This window comes from Nicrophorus vespilloides, unplaced genomic scaffold (assembly GCF_001412225.1).
Source record: "Nicrophorus vespilloides isolate i.1.1-1 unplaced genomic scaffold, Nicve_v1.0, whole genome shotgun sequence".
Taxonomy (NCBI): domain Eukaryota; kingdom Metazoa; phylum Arthropoda; class Insecta; order Coleoptera; family Silphidae; genus Nicrophorus; species Nicrophorus vespilloides.
In genome coordinates, this window is record NW_017099985.1 from 22017 (window position 1) to 36389 (window position 14373).

Below are 14373 nucleotides of genomic sequence, written 5' to 3' on the forward strand. Positions count from 1 at the left end.
GGCCAACGCTTGCTGCCCGATCGGGTGAAAGGTTTTTCTTGCAAAATCAAACGCAACTCACCAAAATCATAGTTGCACGTAGTGTTTAGAGCTCGCTGCTTCTGCTTCTTTGTAAGTATTTAATCATTTAAATCACCACTGTTAATATGTCAACAATTTGCGATTACTCAGCAAAACGTTTGAAAAAGCGAACATTTTTGTTGCGATAATGTTAAGTATTTAGACAATTGCTATTTATCAGCTAAAATTCCTTAGAAAAGATTACTTGCACATAGTAAATTGCGCAATAAACAACTATAATTATATTTTTGTTTAAATAATAATCTTATGCAATGGAGGGTAACAAGATGGATGCATTAGAGATATCAACCAATGAAAGAGAAGTAAACAATCCTATTTGTTAATCAACATATGTTGCTTGCAGTTGGCAATATGTTTGAAAACAAATTGATGAAAACAATGATTTATATGTAATATATGCATGCAATGATCGTATAATCACGTTAATTGTAATATGCAAAGCGCGTAAAGAATGTTCTTTGTTTAATTTTGATGGTTTTTTTACGATAATTATATTTCAGTTGGTATTCCTATTGGATTATATCGGCAACGTCGCGACACAAGAGAGACAATTGATAATAATTCAACTGTCACCTGATTATAAGCAGTTTTTTTTTTGTTTCGCGTTTATCGTTGGGGAGGGAAGAGCAACAAATTTCCGATACGCATCGGAAAGTTACGTGCACTAAAACGAAGAAAAAATAAGAAAAGAAGCTGCGTATTATTATATAAAAGTTGTACTCTGTACGTTGGTAGGAGTCGTAGCTTCAATTGTTAATCCATCTTTCACTTGTTTTTCTTTTGATGGATGTGTTGACATAATGGGCATACATTGAGCAGTAGCAGTAATTCGATTAGGAAGTTCGTGTTTTTTTTTTTGTTCTTTCACACACACACACACAAAAAGTTCTCATCGTGGAGATGTCGACGAGCGCGAGCCCAGCAGAGCCAAGCGCGAGCCCCCCAGAGCCCAGCACGAGTGGCAACAGCAGTCAGAAGGAAGGTGCAGGTGAAGAGGCCAGAGATGATCGCAACTTCGAGTGCAACATTTGCTTGGACACTGCAAAGAATGCTGTGGTCAGCATGTGCGGACATCTCTTCTGGTATTAGATGATTGTTGTAGCTTCAGTATCTCGTTTATTGATCCAATCAGATTGTGTGTGTTTTAGCTGGCCATGTCTGCACCAGTGGCTGGAGACAGCATCTGCCCGACAGGTCTGTCCCGTGTGCAAGGCTGCGATAAGCAGGGAGAAAGTCGTTCCACTCTACGGCAGGGGCAGCAGTGACCAGCAGGATCCCAGGGAGAATTCCGCGCCGAGACCGTCCGGACAAAGGACCGAACCGGATGGTTCCCTCTTCAATGGTAATCAATCAAAATTGGACCAATTTGATCTTATAACACTTAATGTTTCAGGATTCGGATTGGGTGATAACAGTTTCCATCTGTCGTTCGGGATCGGAGCGTTTCCCTTCGGTTTCTTCACGTCCACTTTCAATTTGGGCGAGACCAGACCGAGTCCGGCGGCGATGGGAACTCCTCAGCATCTCGAAGAGCAGTTCCTTTCGAAGATATTCCTTTGGCTCGCCATCATTTTCATCGCGTGGCTTCTTCTCGCGTAGATGATGAAGGAGTTGGATGGAAATACAAATAAACCGCATCGCATTCATCGTTGATTATTTCTCTCTTGATGTCGTCGTAGGTATTACGTGCAAAATGTTATGTGTTTCAAAAGCAAACAACAAAAAAGTTATTCCTTTCTTCACTCGTACACGCTCACACCATCTGTACTACACCCACCTCGCCCAAGATTTTCGCGAATAATTCGAATTTGATATGAAATTAGTTGATTTCTATTTTTACGCCTGGAACAAACATCTTTTTCTCTTCAAAAAACAAACAACTAAAACATATAGGTTTATAATACATATATGTATGTATGTAATAATAATTATTATGATAATCGTTTAGTTCTAATCAAAATATCACTTGTGCAAGAGAGAGAGAGAGAGAATACTATGTGCGTGTGTTATGAAAGTGTGTGTGCATTTCTCTTCTATAATTATGTTTTTCCTCCTCTTCTGGTTTATGTATATAATATATATTTTAATGTTGAATAAAGAGAATCTTAGGTGGGTTTCTGTTTTAGCAATTTAATTCGTCTAAAATCTATTTCTCCTTCAAACAACATTTTTCAAACTTTTAATACTTTACTGTATATTGTTAATGTAGCCTTGATACGACATTTTACATAAATAATTGAAGATCATCGACTTAAGTCGATTCCTATTAGACTTGCAGGATGGTCGTCACCATGGTGATATTGCTATTGTTTGTTTATGTTTGACAAGCGGTGCTTGCGGTCCACTTCGCGACCTATTTGAAACAGTATTGTTTCGCAATTTCCTAGTGTATATTGTTAAATATTGTTATTGTTAGTGAGTGATTTAAGTGTGTGCGAGAAGTGCCCAGAGAAATGTAAGAGAATTGATTTTAATTAATGTTCAGCGAGGGAACGCGATCCTCGTCTCCATGGTGATCTTGTTATTATTTGATTGTTTGTGTGTGTGTCAGGGAGGCGGCGATACGGAGATGTCGAAGGACGGTAGGATCCAGATGAAGATGTCCCCGAGCAAGAACTCGAGCCACGTGGTGGGAACGAGCAGCAAGTCTACAGCCCCCAAGTCCATACTGACGTCGAAGGTGGCGGCCACCGTGAAGATCATCCACTACGGCGTCGACGTGACACCGAGGTTCATCAATCCGCTGAACTACAAGGGGGCCAAGGAGCGACCGATGACCGAGATGCACGTGATCGCGGCAGCCGGTGGCGGCGGTACCTTCAGCAAACTCTTTCACACCGAGTCGACGTTGAAACTGCAGTCGGAGCTGCGACAGACGAGCACGCGTGGCGAGAGCTTCTACGGCGGTGGCGGCGGCGGTTACTCCAACTTCTCCACGGAACCGAGCCACGTGGACAATCTGCTGAATTCGGAGGAATCGTTTCAGCCGCAGAAGGCGTACTCGGAAGGCTACCTGACACCGCTGCCCGACGTTGACGATATGCCTGGGTACATCTCGCTCACCCTCCACGAGACGGACACGATCATCATCTTCGAGATGGGAAGCGCGACAGCTACCAAAGACACGCCAGAAGGTGATTGATCAAATATTCTTTTGATTCTCATAGTTAATCAGTTGTTGTTGAAGGTATCGAAGCGGAGGCGGAGAACAAGCAGTACGAGTACATCACCGTGGGTAAAGGAAAAAATCGGAAGGTCGTGGATGCGGAGGTTCAGACGACTTCGGTGCTGCAGAAATCGCGAGAGACGGATTGCAAGAGGATGAGGCAAGCAGACGATTACAGTTTCGCCTCGCTCTGGGACATGTACGACACTTTTCAGGATCAGGGCAACGCGAAGAAGAACGTGGTCTCGGTGCTTTCGTCGCTCTCTGTGGACAGCATCGCCACCAACAAGGAGGAAAGGGAATGGTTGGCGCTGACGAAGAGCGACGTGTTTCAGGATGCCGTCCGCATGATGCAGCGGATCTTGTCGAACAACGTCTTCGGTGAGGAGCAGAAGAGGTTCAGAGGGTTGAACGATCCGAGCCCGTTCAGGGAGAACATCGAGTTCAAGTACACTTTGAGCTTGATGTGGACGTTCTCCAACGACGACACCAAAGGTAAAGAATTAGTAAAGAATTCACATGTAAAACTTGATGTTGATCATTTGCAGGAAGATGCGTGACTTGCCTATGTTGGAATCCGAAGAACAAAGATATCTTGGCTGTTGGATATGGTAAATTCTTTTACGACGACGAAACCGATGGGTTGGTTTTACTGTGGAACATCAAGAACAACGTGCAGCCGGAACGGTACTACAGCTTTCCGACGCCTGTGACCTCCCTGGACTTTTCCAAGCAGTATCCGAACCTTCTGGCGGTCGGCTTCTACGATGGATTCATTAAAGTCTTGGACGTAAGCCATGCCGATTGTAAATTGATGGGGGTTTGCGATAAACAGGCGTGTCAACTGTTTGAGCCCATCTGGCAAGTGCACTGGTACACGGATCACGACTACTACAAAGGTCAAGAGTTTCTGGCTGCGACGTGTCAGGATGGGAAGATCTTCAAGTTCTGCATCAACCTGCAGAACGTGTTCATGCTGCACAGCCACATGATGAAGATCACCATCGCCGAGGGTAAGCTGAAGGGCATCGAGACGCTGCGGAAGTGCACCACGAAGATAATACCTTTGGCTAGACACTCGCCAGCGCTGATCTATTCGCCACATCCCGTCGATCCGAACATCTACTACATCGGCACCGGGGAGGGCGTCGTGCACACCTGCTCCAAGAACTACTTCCATCAGCATCTCGATCTGTTCCTCGCGCACGACGGGCCGATGTACAACATCGTGCACTCGCCGTTCTGCAATAAACTTTTCCTGACGTGCGGCGACGATTGGGCGATCCGTCTGTGGGCGGACACAATTTCGGAGCCGCTCTTCGAGATCAAAAAGAAGATGGCCGGGGTGCAGGGCGTGTCCTGGAGCCCCTCCCATTCGACGATCATCGCCAGCATCTCCGGTTCGGAGATCTTCGTGTGGGATCTGCAACGGAAGACGTACGATTCGCAGAGCACGACGAACTCTCCGACGAAGTCGCGCAACACCATCATCGAGTTCACGCACGACGGCAGATGTCTGCTCGTCGCGGACATCGACGGAAACGTGCACGTCTTCGCCTTGGACGACATGCCGTTTCCTGCATTCTTCCAAGAGAATTTGCTCACGCAGAGCATCAAGCGCGCTCTGGTCACCAGACCGGATCTTCTAAATAGGATAGACAAATTGGGCAGTCTCAACTACGACTCCGCCCAATACGAAAAGTACAAATGATGTTGATTTATATTAAATCGTCTTTTCTTGTTTGTTTATTTTCGTTAATAAACAAACACATTTTACATAAACACTCAATCTTCCCGTTAGAGTAAGTAAATATTATGCCCAGAGTCATTAAACTGTGATTAAGTAATATTTAGTGTAAATTGTGTTGCCTATGTACGCTCGGTAACCTCAAAACTGAACGTCAGATGAAAGCAAAAGCGATTGTTTTGTTTTACGAGTGTTTGTTTTTGTTTTGTTTTTTCTTCAATTTTACTTTCGATCCGGTACGTTGTTTTCCTGTTGTTTCTTCAGACTTTTCCCCGTCCACCCCTCATCTCTCACACACAGCACATGCGATCGCGTAATTTAAGGTCAATAACAGTACGTCCAGGCGATATTTCAATGTCAACGATGTTTACGACCGTCACGTTCCTGCTAATTGCCGAAAGATGATTCTATGATGATGATGATGTTAATGATGATATCTTAAGTTGAGTGGTGGTGGTGGAGGAGTAGTTTATTCTTCGTTATTTAAACGCAAAGTCCATCGAAACTGAAAGCGCTCTCTCAGTTCGCCCAAAGCGAATTTACGAAACGAAAATGAAGCAGTTCAGACTTGTCGTGCACCAGAAGGCTTTCAGCTGTGAGTTTAAAGTTTGCAAAGTTTTACAATTGTTATTTTATATTGTTTTTTTTTTAAATGCAGCGGAGGATGTGGTGATGAATCTTTGTTACTACGAGCATGCCAAAGAGGGTGACACTGTGGAGATCTATGATGCTGAGGAGAACAATCCGAGGCTGCTGCTGCAGATCAAGGAGGCTCAGACTGTCGCCAAAGGTAACGCGTTTGTTATTGATTGTTGTACCAATGATGATGTTTAACGTTCGCAGACACCATCAGCGTGGAGCAGACGATTGCGAACGCTTTCGGTCTGAGACCGTTCCAGCAGGTCAACGTGGAGATCGTGAATCCTGCGGACGTTGCCTTGGACTCGATCGAGCTGACGTTCAAGGATCAGTACATGGGTCGTTCGGAGATGTGGAGATTGAAGAACAGTTTGGTATGATTATTCTAATAGGATTTAATTAATAGGAATAAATTTAATTTTGATTAATTTTCAGACCAATACGTGCGTGTATATTAACAAGAAGATAGAGTTCTGCGGTGGGACGGTGCGTTGTCAGGTGTACGAGATGTGGTCGGTGGGCGATAGAGTCGCCTGCGGTGTGATCACGGACGACACGAAGGTGGTGTTCCGATCGTCCACGTCGATGGTCTACCTCTTCCTGCAGATGAGCTCCGAGATGTGGCAGTTCGACATACACGGCGACCTGTACTTCGAGAAGGCGGTCAACGGATTCCTCGCGGATCTCTTCACCAAATGGAAGAAGAACGGGAGCAACCACGAGGTCACGATCGTGCTGTTCTCGAGGACGTTCTACGAGGCTAAATATTTGGAGGAGTTTCCACTGCATATGCGCGAGTGTCTGCAGAAGGATTACAAGGGACGGTATTACGAGGATTTCTATCGGGTGGCCGTGCAGAACGAACGGTACGACGATTGCTCGGGAATCCTCGAACAGTTGAGGCGATTGTTCTCCGAGTATCTGAAGATGGTGCTGGATTACCATTCGAGGCCTGGATTGAAGATACCCGCCGCGACGAACAGCACCGCGGCTCAAGGGAATTTCCTGGAGGTGCTGAACATGTCGTTGAACGTCTTCGAAAAGCACTACCTGGATCGCAGCTTCGACAGGACCGGTCAGCTGAGCGTCGTGGTCACGCCCGGAGTGGGCGTGTTCGAGGTGGACAGGGAGTTGACGAACATAACCAAGCAGAGGATCATCGACAACGGCGTTGGAAGCGATCTGGTGTGCGTGGGGGAGCAACCGCTGCACGCCGTCCCACTACTCAAGGTAAATCGATTTACTTATTTGAATCGAATAAATCGTTGAATTTTTGATTGCAGTTCCACAACAAGGATACTTACTTGAATGTGCCCGACGATTACTCGATGCCGCACTGGATCAACTTATCCTTTTACTCGACCAACAAGAAAGTCGCTTACTCCAATTTCATTCCGCGCATCAAGATTCCCCCGATGACCGAGTGCAGAGGCAAGGAACTGCCGAAAGCCAATCTGAGGCCGGACGAGGAGTACATCCACAACACGTTCTTCGATTACGACGCGTACGACGCCCAAGTCTTCCTCAGTCCCGCGCATCTGGCCCACGAGATCGGCTACAGCAAATCGACGTCCCGCTACAAACGTACCTCCGGCAAACTGCTGGATCCCAAAGATATTAAAGGGCAACGACGGAAGATGTCCGATCCCGATATTCAGCACGTCTCGAGCGACAGCAGCTCGCAACGATCGCAACCCATCGCCATTCCACCAGCTGCCAGTCCGGTCTCCCCTCACGAAGGTACTAACAATAATTACAATCCAATTGCATTTAAACTTTGAAATTTTAGCAGAGAAGACGTGGACCGGTTGCGGCGCCAACGACAGGGAACTCTCACCGCCGATGCGAATGGTCGTCGGTTCCGAAGGAAGTCCACCGCTCGAATCCAGAGCGCTGATCAATCCGTTCGATCCCTCCCACGTCACCATCAAACTCACCTCCAACAGACGCCGATGGACTCACATCTTTCCCAAAGGTTCGCGCGCAAAACACCGATTCAAAAACTGCAATCATCTCTTTTATCGTTATCAAGGTCCAACTGGAATGCTGATCCAGCAACATCATTACCAGGCGGCGCAGACGTACGCCGACCTCAAGTACCCGGTGGGCGCGTCGTCGGAGAAGGCGCCCGTCCTGGCCAGGTCCCTTTCGAGCGCAGCCCTCCAAGAATGTAAATACCAATCGAACTGCATTCTTCTACGTAAGAAAATTACTCGATTTGCGCCCGCAGATTGCAAGAAGCGAATCGGTGCGAGCGCCAACTCTCAATCGTCGAACGTCTCCACGAAGAACCCGAAGAGTTTGACGCTTCTGTGGGGCGCGACCGGCGAACAGGAATGGACACCCGCACTGACAACAGGTAAAACCATGCATTTCCATCGTATTTAACTTTTTTAGTATTTGATCTATTTCGGATGTTTACTCTCCCCATTTTACATATACACACACAAACACATCAATCGGCTTCAATTACGTGTGCTATTTGGGGTTCTTCTATTTACAGAATCTCATCCACATCATTTTATTCTCTCACTCTCTCTCTACACATACATATAAATACGAAATATTTACATTGGAAGAACGTTAAATGTTGAAATTTCAGTTATTTAAAACGCATTATATTTGTTGTTCCATGGTGTCCCATTGGATGAAACTCGATCGACAGCTGTCAATGATATACTAATAGGTTTGATATTATCATTAATTAAACATTACTTACTAAGTAGTATTACTATTCTATTCCATTCTATTACATTGTTTGGGTATTTTATAGATATTTTTTTTTAGTTTCCTTTCTATTATTATTTATTTACTTATTTTTAAAGGGCACAGGCTGTGTATAGCTGCATTACTTTGTTTTTATTACTACCACTACTACTACTATTTCTTTATTGTTATGAAACTTTTAACCATTTCAGTAATTTATTGTTTAAAGCATGCTTTCTGTAAAACAACATTTGGTATTTGCTAGAGCTTTCTTTTGTTTATTATTGAATTGCTTCGTTTTGTTTCTTTTTCACTCAGTTTATGCATATTGTGGAAACGCACGTTGTTTGTTGTATCATTGCACCGAATCATAATTTTGATTGGTTTTGTCGAGAGAATATGCATAAATTCGTAGTTTCTTTCACACTCTCTTGTTTTTTTTCCAATATGATTGTATTGTTTAACTAAAAGTGGGTGTGTTTTCTTTTTGTGCCATGCCACGCCCACGAATGGGATCAGGCGTCGATTGGAAGTCGCTGACGATACCGGCCTGCCTCCCCATCACGACCGACTACTTTCCCGATAAGCGCGCCCTGCAGATAGACTACGTCGTCTCGCTGTACCATCTGCTGCCGGACGACGTGAACGCGGATTACGCGCAGAAGAGGGCGATCTACAAGAAACCGTTGACGACGCCCGAAGTCTTCGTCGAGTTGATCTCGCAGCGACTGGCGCAGGGTTTCCAGCTGATCATGTTGCCCGCCGGCATGGAGAAGAACGGTAACGGGATGCTGCAGAACGGATCCAACACCGGTTCGTTGGTGAGGAAGAGGACGACCAACGCGGAGGCGGAGCAAACCAAGACGTACTTCCTCTCCATCGGACGTCTCTTCCACAAGATCTCTCTGACCGGAAACTCCATCACCGTCACCAGATACAGACCCAGGTGAGAATTGACTGAAAATCCAAACGAAACGTTTGCACGAGAGGTTTGTTTTTTTTTTTGTTTTTTTAGACATCCGTATCCGGGCTTCAATTATCAGTACCGTTACCGATTCCACGCCCCCTTGCACGACACCTACGAAGAGTCGTACGCCACGTTCACCACCGAGAAATTGGAGCACTACAATTGGAACTATCTGGATCACTACATCTGCACCAGAGGCGACACCGATTTCGTCTTCGTCGACGCTTTGAAATACTGGAGGTAATTGCATTTGCAAATAGTTTCAATCATCTTTTAATTATCTTTATTTTAGATTCCGCATTTATCTTCTTCCGTTGAACAACGCCGCCACCAAGAGGATCATCGACGGCAACAAACATTGCGACATCTACGCCATACCGAGCGCTACAGATCACCAGCAGATGGTCGACGGTTTCATGAAGTTCATCGAGACTATAGTCAACAAGTTCAAGAGACCCGGTATCTCGAAGAAGCCACGGGTTCGTTTTTTTTCTCTCTTTTCTTAACGCAATTTCTTCTACTTTCGCGAGTCACTGCTGATTTATTTATTTCCTTTTTAATTTTGTAGTTAGTTTTTTTTTCTCGCAATTTCTATCTCAATCTTTTATTTGTTCCTCCGAAAAGATCCAATTTCGCGAATTAACTGAATTCGAAATTGCATCTCGAGCAGTGTTTCTCGACCAATCGGATCGTTGTTTGTCATTAGGCCACGCCTCTCACTTGTAACTGTACAAATAAGGTCACGCCTCTTTTTCTCTCTTTCTCTCTCTTAATTCAATTATAATGAGAGAATAGTTTTCGAGAAGCACTGATCCACAAGTAGTTGTGTTTGCATGAGTGTTTAAATAAGCATGTTATAGATGTCGTTGAGCGTAGCTAGCCAGCACGGCCCCCTGATCATCCAGCCCAGGCGTAATAGCATGAGCGCTGTGAGTTCCATGCAGGTAAAGCTATTACAACTACTACTACTATTATCACTACTACTCTCAATCAACCAACACATTATAAGTGCGTGCACCTGCAAAGAATGTCTATGAACGAAAGTGTGCGTGTGCGAATGTTTAACAAAAAGTTTAGTTTATCTTTTTCTATTTTTTCAATTTCAAAATATTGCTTGCTTCCATGCTTGAAATAAAACAAAAAAGAAACGGACAGGAGGAGGAGGAACCTAATCCTTCCTCCTCCTGTTGTTGATTTTTTTTTTGTGTGTGTGCTAATTTGTCGTAGATTTGACAGAACTCAAATGTTTTTATAATTTTTTCTATTTTAATCATTTTTCTCTTTGTTACTTCGTCGTCTAGGTGATTTCAGAAGATGATCTTCGTGATGAATTCGTATTCGTTCCGTGTTTTCTGATGTACTGTGTTTCAGAGCAACATGCAGCAGTGCAGTTCGCCGATGCGGGAGCGTTTAGGGAGCAATCACCGTATGCAGGACAGACACAGGCCAAGGTGCGCCACCACGTCACGCCCCAACGGAGAGGGAGGGCGTGGTTTACCTCTGAGTTACTTTGTTTGATCTCCGCCCCCTTCTCCTCCTATTCGTTTGATCTTTCCATCTAGATCCTTTTAGTTTCTCTCTTTTTTTTCGCAGCTTTGTGGTGGCTGGTTTTATCGCATGCGAACGTATTACGTAACGTTTGAGTCGGGAGAGACGGGGGAGGGAGGGCGTCATCTGGCGCGCGCGGTAGTGATGTGTGTTTTTTTCCGAATTCTCAACTGCTTGCTTCTTTCTTTTTCCAGAGCGCTACGATTCGCTCTGCAGAGCGTTACGCAGCCATTAGGTTTGTACATACTCGATGAGCAAACAATGAAACATTCTCTTACACAATCAATCAAACACTTCCACTTTTATAAATCCATTTCTTTCCCTCTTCCTAATTAGCTTAACAAATTTCTCTTGCACCAGTTAACAAGAATTACGATTCTCTTCACACATATTATACACTTCGTAGCGAAACACTTAGTGCATGCTTAGCGTTTTTTATGATGAAAGACTCGTTTCGTTCTTCACGTCTTAAACGCTTTACGAAACGTGTCTTTTCGTCTGAAGACCGGTTTTTGCTTATTTCGTGATCGATGTGCAGGTCCGGGTCGAAGGTCATGGAACGAGGGAGGGTGTCACCTGCGGTAGATGGAGCCAACGTGTCGACTTCCACAGCCGCCTCTTCGTACCTAGACAGTCAGATGCACGATGGCAACACTGAAGACAGCAGGTATTTATGTTTGTATTTATTATAACATAACATTGCTATTATAATTGTTGTAGCGTTAATCAAGAAGCTCTTTTGAAATCGACGGCCACTCACGAGGATATTCTAGAAGCGATGAAGCATCCGGTTTCCGGAGTCGGTTTCCTCACGACCCACCAAAGTTTACCTTCGGCTACGTTCGTGTCCGCCGACGCTGCCAATTGGCTGCTCACCAATATGGAGGGCGTGGACGTCTTGGAGCAGGCCGTCCAGATTCTGATCTCGATGCAGAAGGAGGGGCTCATCTGTCACGCGAGCGGTGAATTCGCGAAACCCTTCCTCTTTGGCTTCTATCTGTACTACATAGTGAACATCGATAAAGGTTGCTTTCATATATTATTTCTACATTATTGCGATAATATTTCGTTTTGTTTTGTAGATGATAATTACTGCAAACCATTGGAAGATCTGCAAAGCTTCGAAAATGAGTGGGTGGAGATCGAGGTGAGACCGCCCATGAATTGGGGCATGGGCGTGGCTCCGAGTGCAGCCGGAGTGGACGACGTCGAAAGGGGCGTTCCACATTTCTTGCGCGAAGACATAGACATTGCGTATCTGCAAGGTGAACTGGATGGTAACTGAATTTGTTGATCGATGATCATCACAATACTAATGATGTTGTTGTTGTTGCAGCTCCAATTTTCAAGCGGACGCATTTGGAAATCGACGTGAACACGAAAAGTGATAGAGTGGAATGGGGCCACGCCCGTTATCAGACCGTGTTCCGCCCAGATCAAGCCTATGAATTGGTGGTGGAATGGCTCACGGCGTCCGGTTCGATAGTTGCCGAATTGGTAATATCTTAATATTATTAGCTTGATTCATAACATTCTCATATGTTGATTATTGTTTTGTAGTTGTCTGGTTGGGGTCGGAAAGCGCAGCAGTCGTGCGGTCTGCAGATGGTGCCGATCCCGCACGATCCACTCGCCCTGCCCTATTCGAACAAGTCGGATCCGTTGCGCGGACCGATCTTCGTTCCGCTGAACACTCGCTGCCTGGAGTCGAAGGACGGACTGTTCAAGGAGTTCCGTGAGGATTCGCAGATGGACAGGCTGTTCCTGTTCCAGGAGGCGATCGTCGCCAAGTTCGGATTCATCCCTTGCCTGATGGAACCGCAGAACACTGCCGTCGCCCAGGAGCATCAGTACATCCACTGCACCGGTACCGTTTTCATATTAGTGACGAGTCCGGCGCCGAAGCCCAGACACCGGTGCATGTCCATCAGCAAGCAGAGGTCGACCGGAAGATACTCGGAGCATGCCGATGTGGTGCCGAGTCCGCACGAAGCCTACATCACGCGACACGTGAGCGGCAAGAACAAGGATGATTACGATAACACGAGAAGGGTGAGAACTAATCTTATTATCATTGCAATTTGATAATTAATGGATATTTCAGAAAGGGTTCCTTTGGTCGTGGAATCACATGGTCAGTCGCAGATGGAGGACGAACGTCGTCGTCGACAACAATTTCCAGACGAAGTTGCTGCGCGATTTTCGCGAGTTCTGCGCAAATCGCGACGACAGATTGAGGACGTACTGGGAGGCGAGTTGGTTGACCAAAGAGATGGCAAGCACTATGTCCAAAGGCTTGACGTTATCTTAAACCGCCCATTCAAATGGAGACAAAAACAGAGATATATCAAAGAAATATCAAAAAAAAAATCTTTGTACGCTGCAAGAGAAACCTATTTACATAATAATAATAAACAATAATAAACAATTAAGATTAACAAAGGCTGCAAAGTTCAGTTTCCGCCTGCTACCTCCCTCTAGGGGGAGGAGCCTCTTCCATTTAGCCGCCTCCTTTCGACGCATTAAACCAATCGCAATGAGTATTGTAGTGGAAAGTTTAGAGGATAGGTGGATCGGGGTCCCGGTTGAGGGGACCTCGGAATGGTTGTTAGTGATGATTGGCTGTTATTTTATAAGGAAGTATCCGTGGTCGATACAAAATTGGCTAAAGCCTTAAAAAATTCAGGACGATTTTCCGCTAGAAGAGTGTCTATGGAAGTTGGCAACTGGATGTTCATAGAAGAGATGGTGGACAGTAGATGTCTTGTAGATGCTGCGTGGTTTGGACATCCAAACAGGACGTGGTTGACTGTTCCTGTCTCTCCACAGGAGTAGAGATCGGTGTTGGCCAGTGCAACTCTATGAAGGATAGCAATATTTGCATTTGAAATGAATACAAATCGATTCCTGGTGTTATTTGTTTTTCGTTGATTGGCAGCGCTGCGAGGATAACCTAAAATAATTTGCAAACAACCAAAGTTACGTAAACATTGGGGGTTTTGTTGCTGCGAAGATGTCGAAGGTATCGAAATTGACGACCGGAATAACGGGGTTGGTCGTCAACCAGCATCCGCATCATACGCTCGGCGTCCTCTACGGAAAGATCCTGCGGACGCTGCAGAAGATGCCAGAGTCGGCGGCCTACAGGAAGTACACCGAACAGGTGATAAACGAGAGGGCTTCCGTGCTGAAGGGCACGGCTTGCGTGGAAACGGTGGAGAAGAGCATCGGATGCGGACAGATCGAGGAGGTGATCGTGCAGGCGGAGAACGAGCTGATCCTCGCCCGAAAGATGCTCACCTGGAAACCATGGGAACCGCTGACGAAGGAGGCCCCGGCCACCCAATGGATCTGGCCCCCGGCGAAGCATTGAAATAATATTACCGATCATCGTAGATTACAATTAATAAATAAATAAATTATAAATCAATTGATAGATGGATGAAATCCTGTTGTTGCTCTATCTCTCTCTACATTCACATTATGTGTGTTTAACCTAATTCTAGAAAAATAATAATA

The 14373-nt window shown here is 45.4% G+C and overlaps 4 protein-coding genes across 9 annotated transcripts; all 4 read left to right on the forward strand.

The window, feature by feature from the left end:
* The first annotated feature begins 630 nt into the window (after positions 1-630).
* LOC108566520 (E3 ubiquitin-protein ligase RNF185-like) lies at positions 631-2197 on the forward strand. The gene is made up of 3 exons (XM_017926437.1): positions 631-1163; positions 1230-1423; positions 1475-2197. Exons 1-3 carry the CDS (start codon positions 982-984, stop codon positions 1678-1680), a joined length of 582 nt encoding a protein of 193 aa, XP_017781926.1. The 5' UTR covers positions 631-981; the 3' UTR covers positions 1681-2197.
* A 218-nt stretch (positions 2198-2415) lies between these two features.
* LOC108566510 (WD repeat-containing protein 78-like) lies at positions 2416-4958 on the forward strand. Its single transcript, XM_017926422.1, has 3 exons — positions 2416-3215; positions 3269-3742; positions 3796-4958. The coding sequence occupies exons 1-3, from the start codon at positions 2591-2593 to the stop codon at positions 4956-4958; spliced, it is 2262 nt and encodes a 753-aa protein (XP_017781911.1). The 5' UTR covers positions 2416-2590.
* Positions 4959-5097: 139 nt separating this feature from the next.
* On the forward strand, positions 5098-13245 carry LOC108566525 (DEP domain-containing protein 5). 6 transcript variants are annotated; one of them, XM_017926449.1, is made up of 20 exons: positions 5098-5589; positions 5653-5784; positions 5838-6007; positions 6069-6863; positions 6917-7373; positions 7426-7608; positions 7666-7803; positions 7864-7992; positions 8299-8319; positions 8859-9285; positions 9355-9546; positions 9599-9785; positions 10167-10250; positions 10678-10757; positions 11393-11521; positions 11575-11879; positions 11937-12131; positions 12191-12351; positions 12415-12906; positions 12959-13245. In XM_017926449.1, exons 1-20 carry the CDS (start codon positions 5547-5549, stop codon positions 13163-13165), a joined length of 4527 nt encoding a protein of 1508 aa, XP_017781938.1. In that variant the 5' UTR covers positions 5098-5546; the 3' UTR covers positions 13166-13245. The 6 variants fall into 6 exon arrangements, with proteins under 6 accessions (XP_017781938.1, XP_017781937.1, XP_017781940.1 ...); XM_017926448.1 differs by having other exon boundaries at positions 5099-5589; positions 7423-7608; XM_017926451.1 differs by lacking the exon at positions 10678-10757 and adding an exon at positions 11049-11089 and having other exon boundaries at positions 5099-5589; positions 7423-7608.
* A 527-nt stretch (positions 13246-13772) lies between these two features.
* Positions 13773-14264, forward strand: LOC108566517 (NADH dehydrogenase [ubiquinone] 1 alpha subcomplex subunit 5). The gene has a single exon (XM_017926433.1). It carries the CDS (start codon positions 13868-13870, stop codon positions 14225-14227), a length of 360 nt encoding a protein of 119 aa, XP_017781922.1. The 5' UTR covers positions 13773-13867; the 3' UTR covers positions 14228-14264.
* The last annotated feature ends 109 nt before the right edge of the window (positions 14265-14373 follow it).

Bases quoted from the DNA above. Each gene is read 5' to 3' on its own strand.
- LOC108566520 (XM_017926437.1), top strand. From the start codon at position 982: ATGTCGACGAGCGCGAGCCCAGCAGAGCCAAGCGCGAGCCCCCCAGAG. The intron at 1,164-1,229 runs GTATTAGATGAT...TGTGTGTTTTAG, and splicing joins ATGTGCGGACATCTCTTCTG to CTGGCCATGTCTGCACCAGT. The intron at 1,424-1,474 runs GTAATCAATCAA...TTAATGTTTCAG, and splicing joins GGATGGTTCCCTCTTCAATG to GATTCGGATTGGGTGATAAC.
- LOC108566510 (XM_017926422.1), top strand. From the start codon at position 2,591: ATGGTGATCTTGTTATTATTTGATTGTTTGTGTGTGTGTCAGGGAGGC. The intron at 3,216-3,268 runs GTGATTGATCAA...TTGTTGTTGAAG, and splicing joins TACCAAAGACACGCCAGAAG to GTATCGAAGCGGAGGCGGAG. The intron at 3,743-3,795 runs GTAAAGAATTAG...GATCATTTGCAG, and splicing joins CTCCAACGACGACACCAAAG to GAAGATGCGTGACTTGCCTA.
- LOC108566525 (XM_017926448.1), top strand. From the start codon at position 5,547: ATGAAGCAGTTCAGACTTGTCGTGCACCAGAAGGCTTTCAGCT. The intron at 6,008-6,068 runs GTATGATTATTC...ATTAATTTTCAG, and splicing joins GGAGATTGAAGAACAGTTTG to ACCAATACGTGCGTGTATAT. The intron at 10,251-10,677 runs GTAAAGCTATTA...ACTGTGTTTCAG, and splicing joins GCGCTGTGAGTTCCATGCAG to AGCAACATGCAGCAGTGCAG.
- LOC108566517 (XM_017926433.1), top strand. From the start codon at position 13,868: ATGTCGAAGGTATCGAAATTGACGACCGGAATAACGGGGTTGGTCGTC.